Source organism: Castor canadensis, chromosome 15 (genome assembly GCF_047511655.1).
Source record: "Castor canadensis chromosome 15, mCasCan1.hap1v2, whole genome shotgun sequence".
Lineage (NCBI taxonomy): Eukaryota > Metazoa > Chordata > Mammalia > Rodentia > Castoridae > Castor > Castor canadensis.
The window spans coordinates 52,484,683-52,500,298 of NC_133400.1; the positions used below are offsets into that span (position 1 = coordinate 52,484,683).

The following is a 15,616-nucleotide window of genomic DNA, read 5'->3' on the forward strand; positions in this document are numbered from 1 at the left end:
TGATAGGTAGTGACTCCCACTTTTCCCTGCCTTTATTTTGTTACCTGGATCATATATAAAGCTGTAAGTAAACCTGGTATTGGTTTAAAAGCTGAAATGAGCAATTGTGGATCACTGTTGTTGTGACATATGTGGAAAAGGCAGAAGGAAATTAGGTTGCCTGGCATAGAAGACTACTGCTTAATTACGTTGATTAGCAAGCATGGTGTTTACTTTCAGTTTTGCATAAAGGGATCCTGTCATACCTTGAGCTCAGCTGAAACATGGACTGAAGCACTGTGACCAAATGTTCAATACTCATCATCACCTCAAAGCCTGGCAGTAGACCTTTAGAACAACCTTCTTACAGTACTTCAGTTTGACTGTGTGTCAAATAGGTATCATCATAAAGAAGCAGAGTAGGTCAAGTATTACGTTGAATTCAATTTGAAGGATTCAGTGACGTTCCTGAAAGTTGCTTTTTTTTTCTCTATTGCTTCTCAGAGGCTGGTTTTTGAATTATCTTACTTTTTAAGAGGTAGGAATATCTATTTCAGGAATAAGAAACCCTGACATATACGGATTGACAGTTTTATTTTTGTAGCACTGAGCTAGGTGCTGTAGTATAGGTCACTTGCCCCCCTCCCACACACATGCTGAAGATGAACCCAGGGCCTTGTCCATGTTAGGTAAGCTCTCTACCACTGAGCTACATCCGCAGCTCTTGGTTTTATTAAGACAGATCTTGCTATGTAGCCCAGGCTGCGCTTGAAGTAGTGATCTTTCTGGCTCTGCCTCCCAAGTTCTGCCTGGCTAGCATAATGCTTTTTAATAGCACCATTTATGGGGCACTCATTACATAGCAGGCATCTTCTATTATATATGTCATTATATATATTATAAATATTGCATATATAAATAAAGTTTATGTATATAATATAAACTTTATATATATATATCACAGCAGCCTTTGAAGTCAGATGTTATTAGTTCATCAGATCCTAATCTTGAAATCTTGAAGCTCCCCTCTGAATTCTATGTGACTTAATCTGAGTAGCTCATCTGGGTAGAGGTGATACCTAGGCCTGCAACTATCTGGAAACCACCTGTAACACAGTGAGTATTATGGCCAGACCTGGATTATGACTTGGCCCAAAAGGCCAAGTCCTTGTCCTTGTCTTAGTATCATACTTGGTGAGCATCTTTCATAGGGAAAGTTTAATAAAAAATCCTGCTGCTTGTTTTCCCAATAGAAGGAAAAGTAGGCCTTTTCCCTTTCCAGTTCTATAGAAAGCAGGAGAATGAAGACACACAGTGGCAGCCACAGGAGGAAGAGGGCTACTTTCTCGGGGGTCCCTCTGAGCTGATCATGTAGTTATGAGTTCCTATAGCAAGAGGACATTGCTGGTAAGGAGTTTTATCTCAGTGGCTACCTGTGAGTCTCCACTAACTTCAGGGGAAGGACCCAACAGCCATAGGCAGGAGAGGAGTTCTCCTGAGAGATTCTCCCAGGGCATCTCCTAGAAATGCTGGCATGGACTAGAGAAATAGTCCACTACCCAGATAATCTGTTTTTATAGGTTGTTTTAAAATACGTTTTTTAAATTGCAGAGGTTTAAAAAGCAAACCATCAAAAGCATGAGAGTACTTTGAAACACAGAGTAGCAGAGCAGAACAAAACAAAACCCCTCAATTGCTAAGGTAACCAAATGCCGATGTATATTCTTTTGCATGTATTTTTCTGTGCCTACGCATATGCTCAGAGTGGTATCATACTGCTTTCCTTACCTAAGGACACATGGTGTATCTATTTCCATGTCAAGAAAGTATTCTTCATGGTGAGATAGCATTTCACCATCTAGATCTACTGTTACAGATCTCAAAAAAATTTAATAGCACATTTATTATTACTTTTTTAAAAATCCAAGATCCTAGTTGAGCAGGAAATCCCTTCACAGACAGCCACTTTCACCAGACATTTTGGCCTAGCTTTTCATAGTTTAGCAATGCTGGAAAAATTGTGCCTTTCTTGTCCTTTCTCTTTCCATTAAAACCCCTCAAAGCCTTTAACTGTGAATCCCTGGTGTGACTTTGATAGAAGTTACATAGTATCAGAAGGACCAGTCAGTTGAAGTGGCATGTGTTTTAGACTCAGTATGTGTTTCTTTACTCAAATTCTGCTTAGAGGTTGGGAACTAAAGGCCAGGAGGCAAGTGCAGACATTGTCTCACATCCAGGTCTTTGCATGGATAAGAGATTATGTGTTGTCTTCAGTATCTTTATGACAATTCTTGTTTTCTTTTCTCTTTGACTTGATAAACTATTGAAGTTAAAGATAGGCACAATCTGTTTTTATTGGAGTTGATTAGATTTCTTTGCAAATTTATTGAAATAATTTAACCCCAAATAGTTTTTACTCTGATGCCATAAGCAAATTTGAAGACTGTGCTGACTTTCCAGAGGCTTTCATCTTCTTTCTTTTCTCCCCTAACTTGATTCTTCTGGTCTGTTCAGCCATTCTTTTCCTCTGTCATCAGGTTATTGTTGTTTAATTTAAACTGGAAAAACTCTTAGTATGGCAGGATTCTAAGTTATTTAATCAAACTGACAAGTCTCTGACCCTTGGAGATTATTCTAAGGCACGGATTGCAGAAGCAAATGCCTCTTGGGTTGGGAAGGCAGGAAAGGAAGAAGGGCCACTGAGCGTTAGGAAGGGAGAGAACTGGAGCCTGGGCAGGTGACATCAAAAGTCCCCTCTGAAGGGGCCAGGTGCTGTCAAATACCTAATCTCTCCAAAGAAGCTGGAAATAGGGTTGTTTTTCTTTGTGATATGTGTTTGAAATCTCTTGATTTTTTTATATGTTGGCCTAATTAAAAAACATGAATGGATCAACAGAACACATGCACAGACCAGGTTAGGCCCTCAAATGGTTGATAGGCAGTGTTTATCTTTCATATACTACCTTTCAAAATAATTGTTAACTAAGCAGAGCACGGTGGGGGGATGCCCTGTGTTAATCACTTTTGACAAGGAAATTACACTTACTGAGCTGTGGGGTTTATGTAAACTTGTTGCAGTGCGTAGCCGTCTTTGATTTCATGTGATATCTTTGCTCCATTTCGTAGTCTCTTGGGTGCACAGCAGACTTTAAAAAAGGAAAATGGAGTTTTTTAGGCTAATGATCTCCAGGCAAGCATCTAATTTTTGTGTATCGCTTTTTCAGAGTTCTAAATAGGAATGTTCTCAATTGAATCAAAAGAATTATTAACATCATAACTATAGATTTCTACAAATCTTGAAAGTATTAGCAATTTAAGGTTGAAAAAATTGAAAATTAATCTTAGCTTTCGCTAATTATCAATGATTATTCATATAATATTTTTTCTTTCTTTAAAGATTTGAACATGGAATTCAATCCTTCAGACCATCCTCAGGCCAGCACAATATTCCTCAGTAAATCCCAGACAGACGGTAGGTTACTAATTTATTTGTTTCTTTAAAAACAAAAAAAGCCTGACATTGATAGCTCAAGTATGGACTTTCCCACTAGATTTGGTTTTCAGTGTAAAATTGAATGTCCTTTAATGACCCTAGAGTATATTGCTTAATGGTGATTCCCTTTGGGGTTTTTGTTTGTTTGTTTTTCTTTTGTACTGAGTTATAATTTTAGAATTTCTCACTGGGGGCAGCTGTCTCATTTTGGCAGTTAGCTGGATTATCTCTTTGTCTGTCCTATAGCAGGAGTTTCTACTCTAAGAGCCAGAAATTTCTCTTTAAGAATTGGTATTTGCGTAAATTCTCAAAAGGTCAGACATGTTTGTTAGTTAAGTAAAAGAAAACAAAAATACAAACCGTAAGTGAAAGCACTATTAACTATCACTTGAGAGCTGAATTGAAACTACGCTAGATGTAGATGTTTTCTTTTTTGACAACTTTTTCTTAACTTGCTTATTCATAAGGATCCTAGGATCCTGTGTCTTGTCCCAGAAGTGTGTGAGGTTTCTCCTAGGGGATTTTCTCTTCCTTTTAGCCCCTGGCTTATCTCATTGTTTCCGGATTCCTAGCTGCACAGGAAAGACAAAGCTTGTACAGTATAGTGAACACAAATCTTCACATACTATACCTGTAGAAAAGTATAACATATGGTGGCATTGTGACCAGGATATTTTTTTTGTGATTCTATCCTTGGAGCAGAGTCTAAGCTTTAATTTAGAAAAGATCCAAAAGTAACTAGAAAACAGATAAATATGTTTAAGACAGTAAATTCATATGTACGAATTGGTAACTAATAATGATTAGGCAACAGTTTTGCAAGGCATTATGCTAATGTAATATTGGTGATGTTTAAGCCATCCACTGACTTGATTTGAAAGCCTTTGGCACATTTCTGAAAAAGAAATGTTTCTAAGAGTACAAGTAAATCGGTGTAGGCATCAAATACTTGTGAAGTTAAGTTTTGAATATATTAGATACCAAAACCAAACCAACCAAACAAAAAAAACTCTACTATCTCTCCTTGGTGAAAGGAGTAGGATATTGCAAGGAAAGGAGAATGATAGTGAGGATGAGATGAGGACAATGAAAAATGAGGGTCCAAACAATTTTGTACAGACACTTAAGGATAGTTCTGTGAAAACAAGCTATGAGACTAGCTGGCTTTAAGGTTTGGTTCAGTATATAGACCGATATCAATCAGAAAATGTTCTCACAAGATTCATATGAAATTATATGGGAACCTCTGGGTGAATGACACATACCTTGGTTGTCATGAAGAAAGGAAATGACCAAACAGAAGGATTGCACCAGAAATAGCTTAGGGACATTCTCCTTCCCCTTTGCTCTGAATCTTATTCCCTTCCTCTTGTGGAACATCAGGCCATGGGTTACTCTACCCCTTGTTTTCTGCTTCAACTTCTCCTTAAACACTGGGTTTTTCAATTCAACATGTAAACATACTTGAGTTTCACAGGTTATAAACAAAAGGAAAAAGAACCAGATCTCTCTGTCTGGGTCTTCTCTGTTTCTATGTTTAGTGACAGCTTCTACACACAGCTGCTTCTTCTCTTTCTGTTAGTCTCCTGGCATTCTGTGGCGTGTGAGGAGTAAAGTTACCTGAGGACAATCCCCTCCTGAAGTCCACACCCATTCCTGGGGCACTTGCTGCTCCTGACTCCTCCGTGCTTCTGAAAACAGCTTCTCTTTTGGCTTCCTATCTTTAAATGGGCCAGTTTGCTGAGAACAAGTCCATCTAATGAACAGTTGGTTACCCATAATTAAAAGAAATAGGTTTTTAAAATAGATAATTTTGGCAACTTTAATGAATTACTTTTTAGTAAAATGGTTATCTGTGAATGGCTTTTGTCAAATTGGCCCGCAAATTTCTCCCTTTCTGTAAGTTCCTTCTAGATGGCTCAGTGTGCTGCTTCTCTGTTAATTAACCCCTTTGATTTTAGTGTTTTTCAGGGTTCTGTCCTTCACCATGATGTCTTTTTGATCTGTGCACAGCTCCTCCTGGCTTTTGTGTCAACTATAATGTCTAACTACATTTTTCTATGTAGTGTTCAAAACTCACGTATCCAGCTGCCTGCTGGACATCTTTACAAAGAAACTTATAGGTTTCTCTAGCTCAGAATGCCCCCAATAAAGCTTAAGAACTGTAGTTAGCTTCCTGCCCTTTCTTACCCTGCCCAGGTCTCTAGGTCAGAAAAGGCTTTGAATTTTCCAAGCCTCTCCCCTTCTCATTTCTTACATGCATATACTGGTGGCGGAGCTGTCTTTGCACCGCACACAATTCTTTTCAGACATCATGTGGGCAGCATTTACACTGTGGAAATTGGCGAACACTGCAAATCACACAATCATTTTTTTTATTATTATTTTATTATTCATATGTGCATACAAGGCTTGGGTCATTTCTCCCCCCTGCCCCCACCCCCTCCCTTACCACCCACTCTGCCCCCTCTCTCTCCCCCCTACCCCCTCAATACCCAGCAGAAACTATTTTGCCCTTATCTCTAATTTTGTTGTAGAGAGAGTATAAGCCATAATAGGAAGGAACAAGGGTTTTTGCTGGTTGAGATAAGGATAGCTATACAGGGAGTTGACTCACATTGCTTTCCTGTGCATGTGTGTTACCTTCTAGGTTATTTCTTCTTGATCTAACCTTTTCTCTAGTTCCTGGTCCCCTTTTCCTATTGGCCTCAGTTGCTTTTAGGTATCTGCTTTAGTTTCTCTGTGTTAAGGGCAACAAATGCTAGCTAGTTTTTTAGGTGTCTTACCTATGCTCACCCCTCCCTTGTGTGCTCTCGCTTTTATCATGTGCTCATAGTCCAATCCCCTTGTTGTGTTTGCCCTTGATCTAATGTCCACATATGAGGGAGAACATACGATTTTTGGTTTTTTGAGCCAGGCTAACCTCACTCAGAATGATGTTCTCCAATTCCATCCATTTACCAGCAAATGATAACATTTCGTTCTTCTTCATGGCTGCATAAAATTCCATTGTGTATAGATACCACATTTTCTTAATCCATTCGTCAGTGCTGGGGCATCTTGGCTGTTTCCATAACTTGGCTATTGTGAATAGTGCTGCAATAAACATGGATGTGCAGGTGCCTCTGGAGTAACAGTCTTTTGGGTATATCCCCAAGAGTGGTATTGCTGGATCAAATGGTAGATCGATATCCAGCTTTTTAAGTAGCCTCCAAATTTTTTTCCAGAGTGGTTGTACTAGTCTACATTCCCACCAACAGTGTAAGAGGGTTCCTTTTTCCCCGCATCCTCGCCAACACCTGTTGTTGGTGGTGTTGCTGATGATGGCTATTCTAACAGGGGTGAGGTGGAATCTTAGCGAGGTTTTAATTTGCATTTCCTTTATTGCTAGAGATGGTGAGCATTTTTTCATGTGTTTTTTGGACATTTGAATTTCTTCTTTTGAGAAAGTTCTGTTTAGTTCACTTGCCCATTTCTTTATTGGTTCATTAGTTTTGGGAGAACTTAGTTTTTTAAGTTCCCTGTATATTCTGGTTATCAGTCCTTTGTCTGATGTGTAGCTGGCAAATATTTTCTCCCACTCTCTGGGTGTTCTCTTCAGTTTAGAGACCATTTCTTTTGATGAACAGAAGCTTTTTAGTTTTATGAGGTCCCATTTATCTATGAACGTCTTAGTTGCTGTGCTGCTGGGGTTTTGTTGAGAAAGTTCTTGCATATACCTACTAACTCCAGAGTATTTCCTACTCTTTCCTGTATCAGCTTAAGAGTTTGGGGTCTGATATTAAGATCCTTGATCCATTTTGAGTTAATCTTGGTATAGGGTGATATACATGGATCTAGTTTCAGTTTTTTACAGACTGCTAACCAGTTTTCCCAGCAGTTTTTGTTGAAGAGGCTGCTTTTTCTCCATCGTCTATTTTGAGCTCCTTTGTCAAAGACTAGTTGGTTATAGTTGTGTGGCTTCATATCTGGGTCCTCTATTCTGTTCCACTGGTCTTCATGTCTGTTTTTGTGCCAGTACCATGTTGTTTTTATTGCTATTGCTTTGTAATATAGTTTGAAGCCAGGTATCGTGATACCTCCAGCATTGTTCTTTTGACTGAGTATTGCCTTGGCTATTCGTGGCCTCTTGTGTTTCCATATAAATTTCACTTTTTTTTTTAATCTCTTTGATGAATGTCATTGGAATTTTGATGGGAATTGCATTAAACATGTGGATTACTTTTGGGAGTATCGACATTTTTACTATGTTGATTCTACCAATCCATGAGCATGGGAGATCTCTCCACTTTCTATAGTCTTCCTCAATCTCTTTCTTCAGAAGTTTATAGTTTTCCTTGTGTGGGGGGTCTATCGATCTTGTTTATTTTTTCAAAGAACTAACTTTTTGTTTCATTAATTCTTTGTATGGTTTTTTTGGTTTCTGTTTCGTTGATTTCAGCTGTTATTTTTATTATTTCTCTTCTTCTATTGTTTTGGGACTTGCTTGTTCTTGTTTTTCTAGGAGTTTGAGATGTATCATTAGGTCATTGATTTGGGATCTTTCAGTCTTTTTAATATATGCACTCATGGCTATAAACTTTCCTCTCAGGACTGCCTTAGCTGTGTCCCATAGGTTCCAGTAGGTTGTGTTTTCAGTTTCATTGACTTTCAGGAACTTTTTAATTTCCTCTTTTATTTCATCGATGATCCATTGTTCATTAAGTAATGAGTTATTTAGTTTCCAGCTGTTTGCATGTCTTTTGTCTTTACTTTTGTTGTTGAGTTCTACTTTTACTGCATTGTGATCAGATAGTATGCGTGGTATAATTTCTATTTTCTTATATTTGCTGAGGCTTGCTTTGTGCCCTAGGATATGATCTATTTTGGAGAAGGTTCCATGGGCTGCTGAGAAGAATGTATATTGTGTAGAGGTTGGATGAAATGTTCTGTAGACATCAACTAGGTCCATTTGATCTACTGTATATTTTAGATCTTGGATTTCTTTATTGATTTTTTGTTTGGATGACCTATCTATTGATGATAATGGGGTGTTAAAGTCTCCCACAACCTTTCAGGGTATGTTTTGATGAAATTCGGTGCATTGACATTGGGTGCATACAGGTTGATGATTATTATTTCCTTATGGTCTATTTCCCCTTTTATAAGTATGGAATGTCCTTCATTATCTCGTTTGATCAATGTAGGTTTGAAGTCTACTTTGTCAGAGATAAGTATTGCTACTCCTGCCTGTTTCCAGGGGCCATTGGCTTGGTAAATCTTCTTCCAGCCTTTCATCCTAAGCCTATGCTTATTTCTTTCGGTGAGATGGGTCTCCTGCAAGCAACTAATTGTTGGATCTTCCTTTTTAATCCATTTCGTGAAGCGGTGCCTTTTGATGGGTGAATTAAGTCCGTTAACATTAAGTGTTAGTTCTGATAGGTATATGGTGATTCCTGTCATTTAGTTGTCTTAGTTGTTTGAAGGTTTGATTGTGTGTACCTAAGTTGAGTTTACTCTCTACTGTCTTGCTTTTTCTTTTCCTATGGTTTGGTGCTTGCCTGTCTTTTCATGGTTAAGTTGAGTTTCAGTTTCTGTGTGCAGAATCCCTTGAATCTTTTGTAGTGGTGGCTTTGTGGTCACATATTGTTTTAGTTTCTGCTTATCATGGAAGACTTTTATTATTCCATCTATTTGAATGATAGTTTTGCTGGGTAGAGTATCCTGGGGTTGAAGTTATTTTCATTTAGTGCCTGGAAGATCTTACCCATGCTCTTCTTGCTTTTAATGTTTCTGTTGAGAAGTCTGCTGTGATTTTGATGGGTTTACCTTTGTATGTTACTTGTTTTTTCTCTCTTACAGCCTTCAATATTCTTTCCCTAGTTTCTGAACTTGTTGTTTTAATGATGATATGTCATGGGGTAGTTCTATTTTGATCTGGTCTGTTTGGTGTCCTGGAGGCCTCTTGCATCTGTATGGGAGTATCTTTCTCTAGATTTGGGAAAATTTCCATTATTATTTTGTTCACAATCATTTTTTTTAAGATACCATTAAACATTTACCAGCACACCCATTGTATTTAGGTAATCCAGTGTGTTGTTTTACCTCTTACATAACTCTTGATTCTGACTGCTCATGCCCACTCCTATTGCTGCCACCTTAAGTTTGGACTCAACTCACTTGGATTACTGATCCAAGTCCATAGACTGAACTCCCTGCCTTACCTTCTTTAGACCTACATCTGTGCTATGACTAAATGAGGGACTTTCTATAAATCAGATCTTATTATGTCACTTTCTTACATACACTTTTTCTTTTTAATGGTTCTCCAGGTACCTTAGACTTAAGTGGCAGACACCTTAGCATGAACAAAAGACCCCTCATGGTCCAGCCTTCCCAACCCACTTCCTGTCTTTTCTTTGTACCTCTGCTTCAACCATGCCCAAACCCTTGCAGTTCCACAGATATGCCTCTTGCTTTATATTCAATTCTGCCCTCACTTCCTCCTGAAAGTTCCTTGACCCCTCAGGCTGGATAAGTGGGCCTTTGGAGAGCTCCTGCGAGCTCCTGCAGTAGCCTATGAATGCTTTCTTTACAGACGATATTATGGTTTTCAAAACTGTTGCTGTGTCTGGGTCACCTAAAGGGAAAAGAACCTGTGATACTGAGTTGTGGCATTCCCTGTGCTTCCCTGAGTGCCTGGTGAGTGTGCCAATCCACCTGGTTTAAAGAAGGAAAGATGATAAAGCCAGGTGGTGTTCTGTTTTTGGTTGTAAGCCTAAACCTCTTCATTTAGATAAACTTATATTTCTATTACGTGACTCCACCTTTCTGAGAATACTAGAGCAGTTTACATCTGTGGCTCCTATCATTTTTGTTTTTAATTGGAAGGAATGTTGTAGCTAAGGCCATTGTTGGGGTGATACCAGTTATGTTAGGGCAGCTGTTGTTGGGACCACAGCCAATCTCTCTCCTCTGCAGCCTCCTCATCCTCTTTCCATCCCCAGGGTTTGGTGGTCTGTTGGACAGGCCCCTCCCCTGTCACCTTTTTATGAGTCTGTAGTTATACTATGGAAATTGGCAAACATGAGTCTGCATTAAGTCGTTAGTTTCTTGATTGTTATATTCCTTTTCCCTCTGGGTATCAAAGAGTTTTAGGTTTGACGAGGAACCTCATTCTCGCTGTTCAAAAGGAGAATGGAAATGCTAAAAGGCCACAGGATAATAGAATGCTTGCTAATTACATCCCTCCACTTGACTGAACTTAGTATTTTATCCAAAACCAGAGTGTATGCTCTATCATTTCTTTGCATAAATGAGATGTCACCTCAGTCTTTCTTTTTAAGAGAGCCATTCAACCCAGAAGGGACCAAGGATTCCTTATAGGGTGGAAGAAATTGCCAGATTACAGTGAAATTAGCTCATTTATCATGCCTTGGCTTTTCATGATATGAATTTTTTTGCTTGTGGGGAAAAACTGCATGCAGTTCCTGGTGTCTTTTCCTTCTTCACTTGTTTTAATTAATTATTTTAAAAAATACAAGTGCTTACCCAAGTATTAGAAAAAAAAAAACAGCCAAGCTACATCCTTCTTTTAATTAATACGATTTTTAGAAGTTCTTTGCTTTGAAAAAGAAGCTGAAAAAAAAAATAAAACCATGTCTGAGTGTGAGGGGTAGGGAGAGGGAGAGAATACAAGTGAGAGTGGGAGGGAGAACTGCGTGTTTCTCAAGGGTTCCTTGAAATACTTATGGAGTAAGAACTGTTGTCCTTTAAGTGGCTTGAAGCCAAAGCAGAAATGTAAAATTCAGAAATAAAATGCAAGCCATGTTTTTCTTTGCACATCTTTTCAGAAATACTAAAGTCAAAACCATGCTTTTTAGTCATCCTCTGTGTGGGGTCATGTTTTTGCTCCTGGGCGGTGTTGACCTTTTGCATGGGGAAAGGACCCACCTTCTGGTCTTCCTTTTATCTGGCATGTAGAAGCTGCTGTCCCCTGTTCGGGACTTCTTCCCTCCGAGTATTCCTATGGCCTTCCTATTCTCCCCTTACCCACTTTTCCCAACTCTCTTTATCACCTTCATGTGTGCTGGGGTCAAGACTGTCTTTTGCACAAACCTACAGCCAGCATTATACTTAACGGAGAAAAATTAAAACCATTCCCTCTAAAGTCAGGAACCAGACAAGGATGCCCACTATCTCCACTCCTATTCAACATAGTACTGGAATTCCTAGCCAGAGCAATTAGGCAAGAAGAAGGAATAAAAGGAATACAAATAGGTAAAGAAACTGTCAAAATATCCCTATTTGCAGACGACATGATCCTATACCTTAAAGACCCAAAAAACTCTACTCAGAAGCTTCTAGACATCATCAATAGCTATAGCAAGGTAGCAGGATATAAAATCAACATAGAAAAATCACTAGCATTTCTATACACTAACAGTGAGCAAACGGAAAAAGAATGTATGAAAACAATTCCATTTACAATAGCCTCAAACAAAATCAAATACCTAGGTGTAAACCTAACAAAAGATGTGAAAGACCTCTACAAGGAAAACTATACACTTCTGAAGAAAGAGATTGAGGAAGACTATAGAAAGTGGAGAGATCTCCCATGCTCATGGATTGGTAGAATCAACATAGTAAAAATGTCGATACTCCCCAAAGTAATCTACATGTTTAATGCAATTCCCATCAAAATTCCAATGACATGCATTAAAGAGATTGAAAAATCTACTGTTAAATTTATATGGAAACACAAGAGGCCACGATAGCCGAGGCAATACTCAGTCAAAAGAACAATGCAGGAGGTATCACAATACCTGACTTCAAACTATATTACAAAGCAATAACAATAAAAACAGCATGGTACTGGCACAAAAACAGACATGAAGACCAGTGGAACAGAGTAGAGGATCCAGATATGAAGCCACACAACTATAACCAACTTATCTTTGACAAAGGAGCTAAAAACATACGATGGAGAAATAGCAGCCTCTTCAACAAAAACTGCTGGGAAAACTTATTAGCAGTCTGCAAAAAACTGAAATTAGATCCATGTATGTTACCCTATACCAAGATTAACTCAAAATGGATCAAGGATCTTAATATCAGACCCCAAACTCTTAAGCTGATACAAGAAAGAGTAGGAAATACTCTGGAGTTAGTAGGTATAGGTAAGAACTTTCTCAACGGAACCCCAGCAGCACAGCAACTAAGAGATAGCATAGATAAATGGGACCTCATAAAACTAAAAAGCTTCTGTTCATCAAAAGAAATGGTCTCTAAACTGAAGAGAACACCCACAGAGTGGGAGAAAATATTTGCCAACTATACATCAGACAAAGGACTGATAACCAGAATATACAGGGAACTTAAAAAACTAAATTCTCCCAAAACTAATGAACCAATAAAGAAATGGGCATGTGAACTAAACAGAACTTTCTCAAAAGAAGAAATTCAGATGGCCAGAAAACACATGAAAAAATGCTCACCATCTCTAGCAATAAAGGAAATGCAAATTAAAACCTCGCTAAGATTCCACCTCACCCCTGTTAGAATAGCCATCATCAGCAACACCACCAACAACAGGTGTTGGCGAGGATGCGGGGAAAAAGGAACCCTCTTACACTGTTGGTGGGAATGTAGACTAGTACAACCACTCTGGAAAAAAATTTGGAGGCTACTTAAAAAGCTGGATATCGATCTACCATTTGATCCAGCAATACCACTCTTGGGGATATACCCAAAAGACTGTTACTCCAGAGGCACCTGCACATCCATGTTTATTGCAGCACTATTCACAATAGCCAAGTTATGGAAACAGCCAAGATGCCCCAGCACTGACGAATGGATTAAGAAAATGTGGTATCTATACACAATGGAATTTTATGCAGCCATGAAGAAGAACGAAATGTTATCATTCGCTGGTAAATGGATGGAATTGGAGAACATCATTCTGAGTGAGGTTAGCCTGGCTCAAAAAACCAAAAATCGTATGTTCTCCCTCATATGTGGACATTAGATCAAGGGCAAACACAACAAGGGGATTGGACTATGAGCACATGATAAAAGCGAGAGCACACAAGGGAGGGGTGAGCATAGGTAAGACACCTAAAAAACTAGCTAGCATTTGTTGCCCTTAACACAGAGAAACTAAAGCAGATACCTTAAAGCTACTGAGGCCAATAGGAAAAGGGGAACAGGTACTAGAGAAAAGGTAGATCAAAAAGAATTAACCTAGAAGGTAACACCCACGCACAGGAAAGCAATGTGAGTCAACTCCCTGTATAGCTATCCTTATCTCAACCAGCAAAAACCCTTGTTCCTTCCTATTATTGCTTATACTCTCTCTACAACAAAATTAGAAATAAGGGCAAAATAGTTTCTGCTGGGTATTGAGGGGGGGGAGAGGGAGGGGGCAGAGTGGGTGGTAATGGAGGGGGTAGGGGCAGGGGGGAGAAATGAACCAAGCCTTGTATGCACATATGAATAATAAAAGAAAAATGAAAAAAAAAAAAAAAAGACTGTCTTTTGCAGCTCCTGGTCTGTCACACACATGTCTTCTTTGGGGCTTGTTAGGCTCCACAGAGAAGACTACAGTCAGATGTTGAAGCATCCAAAGGAGCTAAAGCCGTTACACCAGTGATTTCTGCTTTTGGTTTTTACTTTTTGTTTTTTTCCTTTGCTTACATTCCATGGAAAATATTTTTGAGAAACCAGGAACTCCCTCAAGCATTTTTATGTTCATTTAAGATTTTTTCATCCTATCAAAGGATCTAATTTCTGATAGTTTTATTTTAAAGTATAAATGTTTATAAAGTGTCTTTTAAAAACATTTCAAGTGAAATTATAACACCGTAGTCATTTGGTAGCTGTCATCAGTCATTTAAAAATGTATGAACATGCTGTTCTTTAGCAATTGCAAATTTCATATCATTCCATTTTTATCTTGAACTTGTATTTCCTTTCTGTTTTCTCCATAGAATTTTATCTTAAATGAAATACTTTTGATTTCTGATAGTCACTTATCATACTATCATACTTTTGTAAAAAGTGGACCTAAATTTAATTTAATTTTTTATTTCTAGTTCTTACAAGGCACAAAGTGTCAAAAACAAATTTTAATATTGAGGCATCATCATTAGTTGTCAGTTGAGTAAAACACTACAAACATATTAAAATTTTAATAAGTAATTATTAAACCTAAACCTGAAATATTTTTGGAAAAACATTTCTTACTGGGATAATTCTGTGATTGACCATTGTTTTTTACTAGAATGAGGCAGTATTGCCTGCCAAAGTCTTTGTTTTTATAGAAGTGCTGAGGAACTTCATTCACATACATGAATAGACAGGAATAGAGGGGGTTTTGTTATAAGGACGTCACTAAATGCTTCTATTCCATATGAATTGGAATCCATTTGATTGGAATTACTCAGCTATAGGAGACACTCCCTTTTGCAGTTCTGTAATATACCAGGCTTTACAAGATGGAACAAATGATTTAGTTATACCTGCTGCTTGACACCCACAAAAAATAAATAAATCAGTGATAAATTTTAGAACACCTTCTTGGATTCCTCTATTTGTCCACCCATTACCCTCTGCCAGGTGCCCCTGTCACAAAGGTAATCGTCAACATATTCTTCACATTTATTTACATCTCTGTGCTAGTTCAATGACTAGCCTAAGAAAGAACTCACCTGCATGTTGAATGGAAGATCCCCACCTGCTCTTTTCCTTTGGGTTAATGTTTTCAGCTCCTCTTTTGATTTAAATGTATTTTTGTCAAAATGCTGCATGTTCTTCCTATCGTTGCAAATCAGTCAGTTAAGTAGGACTTACTTTCTGTCAGTGAAGGTCTGTTCTGTGAACTCACTTAACATGTTCATAATGCATGTTACATGAGAGCTGCCATTGCTCTCTGATCGGTCATAAAAGGCTGACAGGTAGATTGAAGTAGGCACCTGCCTCCACTCGCTGACCCATTGTTTTAGCTTCCTGTACTTCCTCTACACAGCTCATCCTTGTCCTGCTCACATGATCTTTCCCTTGGGTTCTAATCACTGACTAGGTATTGCCCTGACAGAAACCACCATGAAGCTGGCAGTGCTCCCTGTGTTCCTAGTGGAGATTTCCACAGGACTCGGGGGGTGGGGA

The 15,616-nt window shown here is 38.5% G+C and overlaps 1 protein-coding gene across 1 annotated transcript in view; it reads left to right on the plus strand.

Annotated features, from left to right (window-relative positions):
- The window catches only part of LOC109678014 (cyclin-Y-like), a 201,499-nt gene that overhangs the window by 120,925 nt on the left and 64,958 nt on the right, over window positions 1-15,616 (plus strand). The window contains exon 3 of the mRNA XM_074056153.1: window positions 3,377-3,451. Within this exon, the coding sequence (XP_073912254.1) occupies window positions 3,377-3,451 (75 nt within the window). The remainder of the gene's footprint in view (window positions 1-3,376; window positions 3,452-15,616) is intronic.